At 47.2% G+C, this 16372-nt stretch overlaps 1 protein-coding gene across 1 annotated transcript in view; it reads right to left on the bottom strand.

The window, feature by feature from the left end:
* sphkap (SPHK1 interactor, AKAP domain containing) overlaps positions 1-16372 on the bottom strand; it is a gene marked incomplete at both ends in the record, with an annotated part of 40767 nt that overhangs the window by 9204 nt on the left and 15191 nt on the right. Inside the window, 4 exons of the mRNA XM_084460242.1 lie at positions 236-491; positions 1072-1209; positions 1388-1447; positions 15549-15659. Coding sequence (XP_084316368.1) covers positions 236-491; positions 1072-1209; positions 1388-1447; positions 15549-15659 — 565 coding nt within the window. The remainder of the gene's footprint in view (positions 1-235; positions 492-1071; positions 1210-1387; positions 1448-15548; positions 15660-16372) is intronic.

Consider the following 16372-nt stretch of genomic DNA (forward strand, 5'->3'; position numbering starts at 1 on the left):
TAGTGTTGTAGTCTTTTGGCCCTATCAGACACAATCATGTATTTTGTTATAACTGCTGTGTGACATGTCAATGACATGATTCTTTAACAAATATTTGTCTAGCTAAATATGATATATTAGGCCTCAATGTATGTAAGGCCTAGCGCCCCCCCTGCGATCGTTGGCACCCCCCTAAGGGGGGTCCGGACCCCAGGTTTGGAAACCCTGTATTAGAGGAGCGGAGAGGATGTGCCACCGTTCTTGAAGCCGTCGTCCTCGCTGTCGTCCCCCAGCTGCTCCGAAGCCGTCAGGAAGTCCTCCTCTATGGACGAGATGGAGCGGTTGGTGTCGTCGTCCAGGCGCCCTCTGGCCACCCTGCCCTGGGGCTGGCGCTCCTGGGCCCACTGCAGGCCCATCAGGAACTTGTTGATCTCAAAGAGGATGGCGCTGGGCTGGGAGGGACGCCACCCCCCGGCGCACGGGACCAGACACACATCGGCACCCCGCAGGGCCTGGCAAACACACGAGAGAGAGGAAGATCATCCACACACAATAAACATCCTGACTTGTTTGTGTGGCGAAACCCTTCTTTTGTCTGGATTTTACATATTGAAATATGTAGCACAGTGGTTGTGAGGCTGGGGGTGGAGCTCGAATAACAGGTATGTTGTGTTGAAATAAGAAGAATGGAGAGGAAAGCCACGCCCGCAAGTTGGGGAAATATTTTGCGGTCTGCAAATTACCCTCCTTTTAGCATCTTTCGACATTTTCTCTGATAGATTTTTGTGATTTAATACACTTCCTGATATGTTTGTGGTGTCATTGTTGTCATATTTTGCGCTCACTGTCATAAAACAACTGCATGATAATTTTAAGATAAAAGAGCAGTATGTTATATTCTATATCAGAAAGGTTAAGAAAACCCTCAAAAAGCAATCACAGCGAATGTTGAAAGAAACCAAAAGAGAGACTATTTTGCATATTAGTCTATGGAGAGACACCGGTGCCTTCCCCCCAGCTTGTGGGTGTGGCCTTCCAATGCGTCATAGGTCATTGAAATAGGTGAGGTGTGTGTGGCTGAGTGTGACTCACCTGCGCGTGGGCAGGGTCATGGTGACTGGGGTCGGGAGCCTCCAAGCCGCTGAGCAGCATGACCTCGTTCTCCCTGGGCTGACGCACTCTCAGGGAGCCAATCAGCTTGGGCAGGTCTGGCGAGATGGAGGCCAGCTTCTGTAGGAGGGACACCCACATTCACAGTCACCAGTGCAAACCTGCTAACTACCTAAACACATCAGCCCTCCCCATCAGGGTAATTATCCTGAATCCATGGCAACGCTTCTGTTTACAGCGCTGTGAGAAGCAAGTTGAGGGCAAGAGGTGGGAGAGGCGGGAAAGAGCCATGTCGCACCTTGACGCAGCTGTCGTCATGACGATCCAGCGTGAGCTGATCCAGGTTCACGAAGCAGATCTGCAACGAGAGAAGAGATAGCTTCAAGAAAAGCTCTGACTTCACAATGACTGACTACCGTTCCAGAGGTTTAACTCTCCTCAGCTAAACACACGATCACTCCATTCAGACTGAGAAATAACACATCTAACCAGTTCTCAGGCAGGACAGGCCTGACGGATACAGTCCCCCGAGAAAGGACTACATTATCCACAATTCTCTAGATATAATCTTAACAATTGCTCTTCATTGTTCATTCAGACCAACAGACAATATTAGATGATGTTATGTGGAATATTACAAGCCCTAAGGACATTAGAATCATGCAGTGGTTTCCTCACTCACAAACACCTCTCACTCTGGGCCTAATTTCATTTCAAACCTTTATAGCACTGAGGTTTCCCTCATTTACAGTGATGACGAGTTCACACAAGACACAAATATCAATAAAACAAATGCAAATGTACAATAATAATAATAATAATAATTATTATTATTATAATTAAAAACACTTACAGATTGAAGTACATAGGTCTAAAGCCATGGATTTAAACTGTGACTGAATGAAGGACCTCAAGCTTTAGAGTCTGTTGTAAGGTATTCCAAGTATAAGGAGCATCATGGAAAAAAGCAGTCCTTCCAAGTTCAGAATGCACTCAAGGAACCCTGAGAACAAGCTGATCATTAGATCGGATCTGGTAGGTGCCAAGGCTCCAGTCCAACAGAGCTGAGATGTAAGGTGGAAGTTTACCAATAATGGTTTTGAAAATAAACAAATACCAGTGATAGTTACGCCTTGGAGAAAGAGATGGCCATCCCACCTTATGATAAAGAACACAGTGGTGAGTGTCATATCTATCACCCGTAATAAATCTTAGGGCGGAGTGGTAGACAAGGGTTTCAAGGTTGTCACGGAAGCATCTCTATAGATTGTGTCACCATAGTCTAATACTGATAGAAAAACAGCTTGAACAATTATTTTCCTGCTGAACACAGGAAAGCTAGAACGGTTTCTGTACAGGATGCCCATTTTCTGCCACATTTTAGAGGCTAGACTACATGAAACTTGAAAGAGAGTTTATCATCCAACCACAAACCAAGATATTTGTACTCCGTGACTCTCTCAATATGCAAGCCATTAGCAATTGAAAGGTGGACTCTATCATAATCAAAAGTCCTGTCTCTAGAGAACAACATAAACTTAGATTTGCTAGGATTAAGGACTAGTTTAAGATTGGTGAGAGTTTTCTTGTAGTACATTAAAAGTGAGCTGCATATTTACCAGTGTTTCCCATACGCTAAGTCATTTTCTCCACTCCTACCGAAAACTCGTTTACTATCTGTTTTGCACATGCGCAGATGTAAAACAACGAAAATAAATCTGATTATCGTATACATGCGCCGAAGATAACGGATTATTGGCCAAAAACCTAGTTGTGTTTATCGGATTTATCAAAAACCGGATAACAGCCTAATGCTAGTGGTTTATTCCGTTTACATGAGCACTTGAATAATCTGGTAACTCCAGAAATCCGGTAATAACCGGTTTATTGGTGTGCATGTAAACGTGCTCACTGTTAACAATTGCTTCCTGAACAGTATCCACAATACAGTAGACGACTGAATCATCAGCATATACTGTAAATGAACATGACAGCCAGATAGTGTAGAGACATATAGATGGTGAAAAGGGCAGGACCCAACACCAATCCCTGGGGCACACCTTTAGCTAGAGACTGGAAATCAGATTGAATGATCCCAGATTTCACACACTGACACCTTGATGACAGATAATCCTGAAACCAGTCACAAGCATCTCTATCCAAACCAATACTAGATAGTCTGTTTAAAAGCAGCTGGCTACAAAGAGGGCAGCTGTTATATAGTCGGTCACTACTATGCTAAGTTATGGCTCGCGACCTCTTCCTAGACCGACATATAACCTGAGTGGTCCTACATGAAGTGCAGAAGACGTGATAGTAGGCCTCACTTGCCCTCGGTGTTGGCGAACTCTCCCTAGCTAGGGGTCTGGGGTGAGCGCTGACATACCTGGGGCTCCGAATGAATGAAAATGGCCTCCAATCGCCGGTGTCTCCAAACTTTTATCAAGACACCTAATTGCCCCCAAGTAGCCACGCCACCTTTGACCCATGATTAGTCAGTCCTCACCCTACAGACTACACTCCACTGAAACATACTAAATACTAATCTATACATAACAGCAGCACAATGTTTCCTGTTGTCTAATGCCAAGATTGTCAGTAGTGACGAGTCAGAGCTGAAATAGTAATAGTAATGGCGCATGCCGGAATCCTAATGGTACTGCTCAGTGATGGGATTGCCAAGGCCAACAGCGTCTTCCTGATCCTATCCTGTCTCTGGCCTCAGTTGCTGAGACCCCAACTCAACACCACTGATGCATATCATGGAAAAGAGTTCCCTTCAATCCCTTCTCAAATATACTATATATATCTGAGTTAGATGCTTAGATCAGGCCTAAAAAAGCACATCCGCCCCTACCCTAAGCCCGAGTTTTTCGAGTAAGTTGGCTGTTTATGAGTGAGCTAATTCCGAGTACTTTGAATCACAAAAATATGTTCATAATTCCTGTATGTGCACAATATTTCTGAATAGCCTAGGCTACAGTACTTCTCTTCGTAACTTTGATGGGTTGCTCTTTTTAACCCTACTGTAGCCTAGCCTACTTCCTCTCGTGAAGGACTTGCAAAGCCAAACCAGTGAAAATCCGACACATTTCAAATCATAACCTTGACTGGTGATGATGACATAGGATCATAATTTGTGGATTACAGAGAAACTTCAATGAGAAACAAGGAAGCAAAACTGCTGTTAGGATCCCAAAAACAAGGATTAGCCTACGCTGCAATACAATAAAAAAATAACAATGATCTAATTAATAACATACAAAATGAACAAGAATGAACTTGAATAGCCTTAGAACAATAGCAAGAACAAGACGGTTATTGGTCTCAAAGAAGTCCTTCTCTGGATGTTATAGCCAATCTCTGATGTTTTATCTCTGATCACAAGCCCGGCCCAAGGAAATGAGGGGAAATTCCTACCCGACCGTCATCCGTTGTATGGCAGAAAATTGACTCTCCCATGGACTCTCCCTCCCCATGTCGATTGACATGGATTGTTGTTCCTGTTTCAAGGCAGAAGAATTCTGAGGCTGGCAGGAGTGGCTGAATCTCTCCTTGACATTAATTTTGTTGTGGCAAAACATTAATTCTGTGGTGGGAAGGCTGGGGTGCCTGTCCATTCTCAAGTGTGTTGGTTCTGAAGGCGTTCACAGGTGATAGTTTGTGTGCCCCGTCGAGGCGACCCTCTCCAACTATTACCCAGCCCAGGGATAATCATTGCGAAGGGAAGGGAGCGTGTAGGGGCCCAGGACGTGGCTCTAGCACCTTGTGCGCTTGGATGATGTCTCTTCCAAAAGAAGCAAAATCTCAGCCTTGGGGTCAAGTAGGGGTATCTTAGTGGCTAGGGACTTCAGGTCAGAATGGTACCTCGCAGCTGCTGGTGTGGGGATCTCCGCCCTGGTCACACTTGAACAGTGTAGGGCACGCTAGACGGGCGTCAGACGATTTCACACTGAAACCACTTGCTTGTTGGCTTGCAGGCTGTAGCTCAGTGGTAGAGCGGGTCGTCCAATGATCGTAGGGTCGGTGGTACAAATCCCGCCTCCTCCTGTACATATGTCAAAGTGTCCTTGGGCAAGACACTGAACCCCAAATTGCTCCCAATGAGCAGGCTGGCACCTTGCATGGCAGCTGCCGCCATTGATGTGTGAATGGATGAATGAGAGGCCATTGCAAAGTGCTTTGGATAAAAGCGCTATATAAGTGCAGTCCATTTACCATTTTACCATTCACACGTTCTGAGTGTGTAAGGGTAGGTGTCATCAGTTATGTTGAACATCTGGAAGAAGACTTATCTGGCCAAAGACTTGTTGCTTTGGTCATCTTGAATGGCATATGCTCTCGCCTTCTTCTCTGGTTGACCTAGCGCTGTCTCCACAGACCTCTGTGCAAGCTGAGGTGGTGGTTGGAGATGAGAGACTCCTCTGCTGTTCAGAGGGGCTAATGACTTGTTTCGTTGCCCAGGGTGTTGGGCCTGCATGAAAGGCCGCAATGTGCTTATCACTGTTACACTCAGAGCGCTGAACGACAGCCTTGCAGTTCCTGGCTCGGTGCAAGATTGAAGAGCAGCAACGGAAACATATACAGCTTTCTCTAAGGAAAAACGTTCATTCCTCCAGGGGCTCTTTTCAAAAAGCTCTACACTTTTGCAGAAGGTGTGGCTTTTTATGAAGAGGACACTGCCTCTCAGGGTAGTCCAATCCTTTGGCCTCATCCTTCTGTTGGGTGTTGTCTACCTCTGTTCTATGCTGTCTTGCTGTTTTTACTGAAAATCTGTCTGCCTTAGGTGGTGTGATGCTGGAGGTTGTGGCGATGAAGCTCGGGTCATTCCTCGTTCCTTGCTTCATCACGAATGAAACCAGAGAAGACAGAGAAGGGGGGGAGGCTGACCTGGTATTGTTGGTTTGTATCTTGTCCCATCGTGCAGCGTCCATTTCTACTGATGACTGGACGGCACAAAATAGTGTTAATACCATGCGCCGTGTCCAGGACAGACCTGATAAGTGTCCTTCCTCTTCGGCTTCAGTTCAAGGAGAAGGTCACCACCTCAGACACTGAGGGTCTTTATTATAGACACTGAAGAAACTTTCTCGTTCATTAAAGAGAGCATTCTCCATTGCCTCCACAGGTCCTCAGTGTTCGCCTCCTATTACTTCACAGTCCAGTTCCTCAGTGCTGTGAACCGAGGTGTGAGGTGTATTCACCCTGCTGGCTGTGTTAGACACTCCGGGCTTTGCTGTGTAATGACAGCCCTCTATTCAAACCACGCCTTATAGAACGGCATGAATACCATGGTGGTCATCAAACTAATGAGCTTTCATCTTGAATGCAGCTTGCTGCTATTTTGTGTTGCTAAAAGAGGTGACCCTTTGCTGGAGATGAAGAGGGACACGGGGGAAGGAGAGGGGGTGGGAGGAACACAGCGCCAGAGGGGAGATTAAGAGGGACACGGGGGAAGGAGAGGGGGGGGGAGGAACACAGCGCCAGAGGGGAGATGAAGAGGGAGACGGGGGAAGGAGAGGGGGGGGGGGAACACAGCGCCAGAGGGGAGATGAAGAGGGACACTGGGGAAGGAGGGGGGGGGGGGGGACACAGCGCCAGAGGGGAGATAAAGAGGGACACGGGGGAAGGAGAGGGGGGGGGGGACACAGCGCCAGAGGGGAGATGAAGAGGGACACGGGGGAAGGAGAGGGGGGGGGGGAGAGACACAGCGCCAGAGGGGAGATGAAGAGGGACACAGGGGAAGGAGAGGGGGGGGGGGGGGACACAGCGCGAGAGGGGAGAGGAAGAGGGACACAGGGGAAGGAGAGGGGGTGGAAGGAACACAGCGCCAGAGGGGAGAAGCATTACCCTGTCCTTCCCATGCAAGGAGAAACACATTACCCCTCCAACAGGCAGGCAGGGGGTGATGATGGCCTGCAGCTCTGAAAATAGGCAAATCTCTGTCCCCTAGTCACCAGGGCTCGTCCTAGAGAGCCAAATAATGACATGAAGTGTAGCAGTGGCTGTCAGCACGTTATGAAATTCATTTGTAGGCTTACAGAAAGATGTGAGGAAATATTACTATCTGAATTTAATGCATTTTGTTTCGCACCCACAAAGGCTTTTATTTTTTCCCGTTACTCTTCCTCCAGAGTGTTGCACTGCTGTCAATGGCCTTTTCTATTGCCTCCCTCGCCCTTATTAGAACGATTTCCACTGACAGTTCCCATGATTGGCATTACCTTTTTTGGGGAGATTTTCGTAAAACATTCTATTGATGAAGGCATTATCAAAATACAGCCTCCTGGCTGTATACAGTCTCCGATGAGACTGGCCAGGAGCATGTTGATCTATATTGACGGAATTGGGCGATTTTGAGAAATCCATGTATTCAATTTAATGGTGGTGGGATAAAATGTATCCCCACCGACGATAGAAATGAATCCCTCCCAGCAATTTGCACCCTGGATTAAAACATGTTGACAGTGCTGATGTCTTTGTTAGCTTTACTTCGCTTTACTTACTTGTGTAACATTTAGCTACATCGTAACATTTAGCTAACTTTTTTTGCAACAACTAAATGTAAGCCTTAATTCGATAATCAAAAATTCTTGTCACACACAAACCTGATAGACAACAACTTAATATTTTCGGTCCCGTTCGTGGGGGACACAGGTTTTGAGGGAGAATGTGGTTTGGAGGATTCACTAAAGGCTTGCTTGCCGGGAATGTCACCACAGACACCAGTTCTCAGAACTCTCCCAGATGCAAATGGAAAGACTTTCATTGTGTTACCTCAATCGGTGATAGAATGAAGTCTCCGACGCAACTTCAAATGAGGCACGGACGTCAACGCCGGGCTAATCGGCAGAGGCTAATCAGTCATACCCCGTAATGACGCAACCTACCAGCTGACTGTCAGTTATGGCAGGGGGCTAAATCGATGCCGTTCCCTCTTCCGGCACTCTGGGCCAAGCTGGCCCAGAGTGGGGGGAACATCTAGATTTCGCCTCCTCCTACTATCACGCTTTCCATGTGCTGTGGAAGGCAGGGGGGCCCCGAACAGAGCACACTGCCAAAATTTCATATGCTGTATTTGCTGCATGCAAAATAAATGGGTCAATTTTGACTAAAGTGATCTCGACTGAATAGTAGCAAAATTAACATTTATTTATAACTTTAATTATAAACTTTAATTTAAATTGTATTTAAATGTTATTTTATGTAATGTAATTTTGAAATCATAACATACTTTACTTTTTGTGTTTATTTGGATGGGACAGTGCAAATTAATGAACACATTAACATGAGTTGGATGCAATTCAACATCAAAACATGAAAGGAGTAAAGATGATGGATTTAACACAAGGCTACTTTCCATCCACAGTCCCCAGCATAAAAACACCAACAGATCACATAAAGTATCCAATCATCATAATATCACTAAAAACAAAGGTATATAAAACAAATGACATGGGAAGCAGAGACACTCAATTCCATATGAACATTTCTGAAGATTACTGGTCACAATGCCCAATTCAATCTTTCAGGAATGTTTTATTTTATGTATTGATTATTTCCCACACCTCCTGTGAAAAAGTCCCTGCTCTTCCTCCCTGATGGCAAAAAACGATGAGCGCTGCTTCCTGACGCGCCCATTAACAGCGCCACCTGCTGTGAGGCACACTTCACCGTGTTCGGGGGAATAATAATTTCCTTTCAAAAGCTCTCCTCACACACCAACACCTTTTCTCCCACTTTTCCGGTTACATACATCATCCCTCTCTTCTCATCACCCCATTATCACACACACCCAGTTGCTCTTCCTGTGTCCTCTCTGTTCCCTTGTGGGTTATGTAATCTGGCCCAGTCAGTCTCAGAGCTGGTAGTCTGCTCTTGCGGAGGTTGTGTAACAGTCCTGAGGTGGGCTGTCATGCCGATGATGCCCACCCGTCTGGGACTGCCAGCTGCCTGTCAGGTAGAACCACTGCCCCTGACCCACATAGACCCACTGGACACGATACTGAACCACTGCCCCTGACCCACATAGACCCACTGGACACGATACTGAACCACTGCCCCTGACCCACATAGACCCACTGGACACGATACTGAACCACTGCCCCTGACCCACATAGACCCACTGGACACGATACTGAACCACTGCCCCTGACCCACATAGACCCACTGGACACAATACTGAACCACTGCCCCTGACACACATAGACCCACTGGACTCTCAAAAGCTCTCCTCCCATACCAACACCTTTGCCTGACCCCTCACATCTGACCCCTCATACCTGCCTAACACCTCACATCTGACCTCTCACATCTGACCCCTCACATCTGACCCCTCATACCTACCTAACACCTCACATCTGACCTCTCACATCTGACCCCTCACATCCAACCCCTCACATCTGAACCCTCACATCTGAACCCTCTCGTCTGACTGTACACAGAACATCTCTATAATTCTAGATTTTAAGTTGCTCACTTAGTCCCAGGAAACCTAATTAGACCAAATAATTTTTCAAGCGACTACAGTGTGTTTCATATCAATTTGTGCCACTGGTCCAGCCTCCCAGCATGTTTGTGAATGACATTTTCTTGGAAAACAGTTGCTGGTCTGTTCCAAATTTTCAAACAACGAAACTAAAGGGGTAAGAAAGTAACTCAGAATGAGATTCTTGATTTTTCTTGATCAAACCGTGTTGTCACAGTCCTCCCACCAACTCCTAGAAACTCCCAGTTTAGCTTGTACCTGTGTAGCATCTGTAAGCTCACAGGTGTCAACTGTGTGATTTGATACTTCCAGCAAACAACATCCAGGTAAACTATGTGTCAGTGATGTATCCACCAGTAGTATAAGTCATACAATAATAGACTAGTTCTGATGCCCGTTGGAGCACTTAGTAATTGGTTAGTCTGTTGTAGGAAGCTGGAACGCTGAGGGCCGGGTTCTATTCTGAGCAGTATTTCTATTGGCTGGCGGCTCGGATCAGTATTTCATGTTAAAATTATCCAAAACGTAAATGAATTAAACATCCGGCCCGGTCACGGTCTGTCCGGGACCCCTGCGGATAGCCAAGCCAAACATGAACGCTGTCAGGCCGACGGTGTCCAGGAGTCTGGACAGAGAGACAGGTAGGCAGAGAGACAGGCAGACAGAGAGACAGGCAGGCAGAAAGACAGGCAGACAGAGAGACAGGCAGACAGAGAGATGGGCAGACAGAGAGACAGGCAGACAGAGAGACGGGCAGACAGAGAGACAGGCCAACAGACAGAGAGCAGCTTATTAGCTGTTATGTAACATGCAGTAGCTGAAGTAAATGGAAGGGAGACGCTGATGTAATGTAGCACACCACAGACCCTGCAGCTGTGTAGCAGTTGAACTGTGTCCTGCAGCCGGTCAGTTCCTCTGCGGCAGATGGCATGTTTACCCTGGGCTTCCTCACACAGGCCTCTCTCTGCGTCTGGATGACATGAGGGCTGAGCTACGCTCTCCCTCCCAAGTGTTTTAGTCTGGGGACGAATGGAGGATTTAAAACAGGAAGAGGGAAGGAGGAGTGTGTAGACTAGAGTGTCTGTAGTGCTGGAACTGATGGGAGATTACTAATACAAACACACAGGCACACACGCGCGCACACACACGCACACAGGCACACACACACACAGGTTGTGTTTAGACAAACTTTAAGAAGACCTGAGCCTAGACCCACTAGCTAGAACATTTCCATATGAATAGGACTATCCCACGCCATCATAAGTGAAGGGATTATGCAAATCCAGGAATTGCCTCTTTACATACCAATCTGCTTTTGCTACTGTAGCTCAATCGTGAAAAAAGATCTACGTCCAAAAGAATAATACTGGGTGTGTAATTGCAGAATAACTACGTGCTTCAGATGTGTAAAACAATTCATGGTGTTTGATGCAAGTGCACTGATGCCAGAGCTCACTCGGCTGCTGGAGCCACAGGCTACAGACCACAGACTATAAACCACAGGCTACAGACCACAGACTATAGACCACAGGCTACAGACCACAGACCATGCCAGTGACGTCTCAGCATATTTACATACGGCCATATGGCGTCCCCTCCCCCCCTCCCTCCGGACGATCCATTCTAGCATCAACCATCAGAAACCTGTGTTCCATCACAGAAGCTTTCCGTTCTGATGGAGACGCTCTCACCCTGCTGAGACCACGTTGCTGCTCGCTGGCTTGGACTGAACATCTCCAAACGAGCGAGTCAGCTGCACACATGCAACGGTCCACCCCTCACACACGCATTCAGCCCAGCGGCTTTCTACACTGATCATACAACCTAATGGTGCTTCGCAACACGCCTTACATGCTGTCCTACTTCACAGCCATTGGCTATTCATCTACCACCTTCCTCCTCGCTGGAGGAACAGCAGCCTGGATAGTGGAGGCTGTTATCTTGGATAGTGGAGACTGTTATCTTGGATAGTGGAGGCTGTTATCTTGGATAGTTGAGGCTGTTATCTTGGATAGTGGAGGCTGTTATCTTGTATAGTGGAGGCTGTTATCTTGGATAGTGGAGGCTGTTATCTTGGATAGTTGAGGCTGTTATCTTGGATAGTGGAGGCTGTTATCTTGGACATTGGAGGCTGTTATCTTGGATAGTGGAGGCTGTTATCTTGGATAGTGGAGGCTGTTATCTATGATAGTGGAGGCTGTTATCTTGGATAGTTGAGGCTGTTATCTTGGATAGTTGAGGCTGTTATCTTGGGTAGTTGAGGCTGTTATCTTGGATAGTTGAGGCTGTTATCTTGGGTAGTTGAGGCTGTTATCTTGGATAGTTGAGGCTGTTATCTTGGATAGTTGAGGCTGTTATCTTGGATGGTGGAGGCTGTTATCTTGGATAGTTGAGGCTGTTATCTTGGATAGTGGAGGCTGTTATCTTGGATAGTGGAGGCTGTTATCTTGGATAGTGGAGGCTGTTATCTTGGATAGTGGAGGCTGTTATCATGGATAGTGGAGGCTGTTATTTTGGATAGTGGAGGCTGTTATCTTGGGTAGTGGAGGCTGTTATCTTGGATAGTTGAGGCTGTTATCTTGGATAGTTGAGGCTGTTATCTTGGATAGTGGAGGCTGTTACTGTATCTTGGATAGTGGAGGCTGTTATCTTGGATAGTGGAGGCTGTTATCTTGGTTAGTTGAGGCTGTTATCTTGGATAGTGGAGGCTGTTATCTTGGATAGTGGAGGCTGTTATCATGGATAGTGGAGGCTGTTATTTTGGATAGTGGAGGCTGTTATCTTGGGTAGTGGAGGCTGTTATCTTGGATAGTGGAGGCTGTTATCTTAGATAGTGGAGGCTGTTATCTTTGATTATCTTGGCAGATAGCAGCAGAGGTTAGCGGGAGAGATAGGTCTTACGACCGGGTCCCTCGAGAGGTCTTGTGGAGGGTTATGCGGGAGTATGGGGTGAGAGGGTCCCTACTTAGGGCCATCCAATCCCTGTACATCCAGAGCGAGAGCTGTGGCCGTGTCCTCGGCAGTAAGTCATTTTCCTTTCCGAAACCCTCCACCAGGGCTGTGCTTTGTCACCAATCCTGTTTGTGATTTTCATGGACAGGATATCGAGGCGTAGCCGTGGGGAGGTGGGTTTGCAGTTTGGTGAGCTGGGGGGCTGGAGGGTCTGAGGGCTGGACGGTCTGAGGGGAGGAGGGTCTGAGGGGAGGAGGGTCTGAGGGGAGGAGGGTCTGAGGGGAGGAGGGTCTGAGGGGAAAAGGGTCTGAGGGGAGGAGGGTCTGAGGGGAGGAGGGTCTGAGGGGAAGAGGGTCTGAGGGGAGGAGGGTCTGAGGGGAAAAGGGTCTGAGGGGAGGAGGGTCTGAGGGGAGGAGGGTCTGAGGGGAAGAGGGTCTGAGGGGAGGAGGGTCTGAGGGGAGGAGGGTCTGAGGGCTGAAGGGGAGGAGGGTCTGAGGGGAAGAGGGGAGGAGGGTCTGAGGGGAGGAGGGTCTGAGGGCTGGAGGGTCTGAGGGCTAGAGGGTCCGAGGGGAAGAGGGTCTGAGGGGAGGAGGGTCTGAGGGGAAGAGGGTCTGAGGGGAGGAGGGTCTGAGGGGAGGAGGGTCTGAGGGGAGGAGGGTCTGAGGGCTGGAGGGTCCGGTCTGAGGGGAGCTGCGGCTGGGTGACCTGGCTAATAAACCACAGATGTGGTCACATAATATCACAGTGTTTCTGTGGTAGAGAAAACTGAAAATGTTTTTTCACACAACACAATTTGACAATGCCCCCTTTTTTTATAGCTCACTCAAGTCGATAACGATTCAACCGGCTGTTTCCAGAACATTTCTATAGATTTTTACGCTTCCTCTCTTCTTATATATTGTCATTATAATCCCTCATACTGCTACTGATAATAATTGTTCAGCTAGCACAATGATGGGAGAATAAGCATGGCAGATTTTAATTTGCACTAGACGTGTTGAGTTGATGGACTACGCCACTGTGCTGCTACAGAGAGGAGAGGTTGAGGGAGCAGTGTTGTTTACTGGTCTCTCAATTTGTGGAATGAAACATGATATTCAGTGTGACTATCACAGCTATATAACACTGTGCTGATAGGTCAAGCATTAAAACATGAGTGACTGTTTAAAAGTGACAACATCTAAAACTGGTGGAATGTGAAACGCTTCGATGTCTGTCCTTCCGGTTGCCCCCCCACCACCACCAGACCTGTACCCCGCCCCCCACCACCCCACTAGTCCGTGTGGAGATGCTCTGACCCAGTCGCCTAGCCATCACAATCTGGCCCTTGTAAAAGTCTCTCAGATCCTCACGCTTGCCCATTTGTCCTGCTTCTAACACATTGATTTCAAGAACTGCACTTCATTTCACTTGCTGCCTAATACACCCCCCCCCCCTTGACAGGTGCCATTGTTATGGGATAACCAACGTTATTCATCTCACCTGTCAGTGACTTTAATGTTGTGGCTGATCGTGTACATCGCCTCAATGACTATGTTTACATGCATACATTATCATTGATTAAGATATTGTGTCATGGAATAAAGAATATCAATGTGAAATCAATGTCACTAAGAACAGACATCACCTCCTACATGTACCACTAAATGTAACTAATCATAGAGCACTATAAACAATTCTGTTGAGAACTTCCATATAATACTGTACTGTACTGTGTAACTATGAGCAGTAAAGTTGTCACGATAATCAGAATTTCCTCACTGAACATCAGCATCACCTCACTTTCAGGGAGGGTACTGCAAACAAACCTAGAAGCTGGTCAGTATGTATTCAACACATCAGCAGGGCCTGTGTCTACCCTGTTACTGTACTGTCTAGGGCCCGTGTCTACCCTGTTACTGTACTGTCTAGGGACCGTGTCTACCCTGTTACTGTACTGTCTAGGGACCGTGTCTACCCTGTTACTGTACTGTCTAGGGCCTGTGTCTACCCTGTTACAGTACTGTCTAGGGCCTGTGTCTACCCTGTTACTGTACTGTCTAGGGCCCGTGTCTACCCTGTTACTGTACTGTCTAGGGACCGTGTCTACCCTGTTAAGGTACTATCTAGGGCCTGTGTCTACCCTGTTACTGTACTGTCTAGAGCCCGTGTCTACCCTGTTACTGTACTGTCTAGGGCCTGTGTCTACCCTGTTACTGTACTGTCTCCTGTGTCTACCCTGTTACTGTACTGTCTAGGGCCTGTGTCTACCCTGCTACTGTACTGTCTCCTGTGTCTACCCTGTTACTGTACTGTCTAGGGCATGTGTCTACCCTGTTACTGTACTGTCTCCTGTGTCTACCCTGTTACTGTACTGTCTAGGGCATTTGTCTATACTGTTACTGTACTGTCTAGGGTCTGTGTCTACCCTGTTACTGTATTGTCTAGAGCCTGTGTCTACCCTGTTACTGTACTGTCTCCTGTGTCTACCCTGTTACTGTATTGTCTGATTCAGGGACTATGGAGAGAGAAATGACAACCGGAAGATTCTGATGCTTTGTGTAAAAGCAGAACCAGGCATGAGGCCTGATCTGAGCGGCCGTGGCCAGGGCAGACATCCTGAGTGATGCCTATGGTTTCTAGTTGGCACAAAGTAATGACAAGAAGAACACAAATCCTTAGCTGGGCAGCCCTTGTGCCACAATAGAGGAAATTACCTTGGTAAATTACATTTTAAACCCAACACAACACAACGAGGCATGTTCATCAAATCGGTTTTCCATAAATAGTAGCCACACCACTTATAAACCTTGATACAGTACCACACATTTACCCATTTGTTCATTCTAACAACATTCAGATTGGCTCATCTGGCCAGGCCAGCGGTCTCAGAGGTACAGTACACACACACATACTGTAAGCCCTCGCATGAACAGTCTGAGAGTGCAGCTGTATCCTGGTTCAGCGAGTCAGGAGCAGACCTATCAGCTGGGTCCAGGCCTCTGGCCCGGAGGGAGGCGGCCGGTCAGCTGCTACTCACCGCGGCGCCGCTGCAGGCGGCGTGGTCGTCCAGCAGTCCCAGCCGACACAGGGCCTTCTGGTTCCTCCGCCACGACTCCGCCGAGGCCAGAACACTGCTGCTGCACAGTACCTGCAACGCACAGAGAACCCACGGTCTCACCATGGATAGAGACTAGGGGTGGAACCAGATGACCCACGTTCTCACCATGGATAGAGACTAGGGGTGGAACCAGATGACCCATGTTCTCACCATGGATAGATACTAGAGGTGGAACCAGATGACCTACGTTCTCACCATGTAGAGATACTAGGGGTGGAACCAGATGACCCACATTCTCACCATGGATAGATACTAGGGGTGGAACCAGATGACCTACATTCTCACCATGTAGAGACACTAGAAGTGGAACCAGATGACCCACATTCTCACCATGGATAGATACTAGGGGTGGAACCAGATGACCTACATTCTCACCATGTAGAGACACTAGAAGTGGAACCAGATGACCCACATTCTCACCATGGATAGATACTAGGGGTGGAACCAGATGACCTACATTCTCACCATGTAGAGACACTAGAAGTGGAACCAGATGACCCACATTCTCACCATGGATAGATACTAGGGGTGGAACCAGATGACCCATGTTCTCACCATGTAGAGATACTAGGGGTGGAACCCGATGTCTGCCATATCTTCTTTCTTTTTTCTTATATAAAATGACTTTGGGTACTTTGGGAAAAGTGCTATACAAATTCGATATATTATTATTATTATTATTATTATTGTCAATGTAATTGTCACTATCATTATTATTATTATTATTATTATTATTAAATGAC

Source organism: Borostomias antarcticus (genome assembly GCF_949987555.1).
Source record: "Borostomias antarcticus genome assembly, chromosome: 1".
Classification (NCBI taxonomy): domain Eukaryota; kingdom Metazoa; phylum Chordata; class Actinopteri; order Stomiiformes; family Stomiidae; genus Borostomias; species Borostomias antarcticus.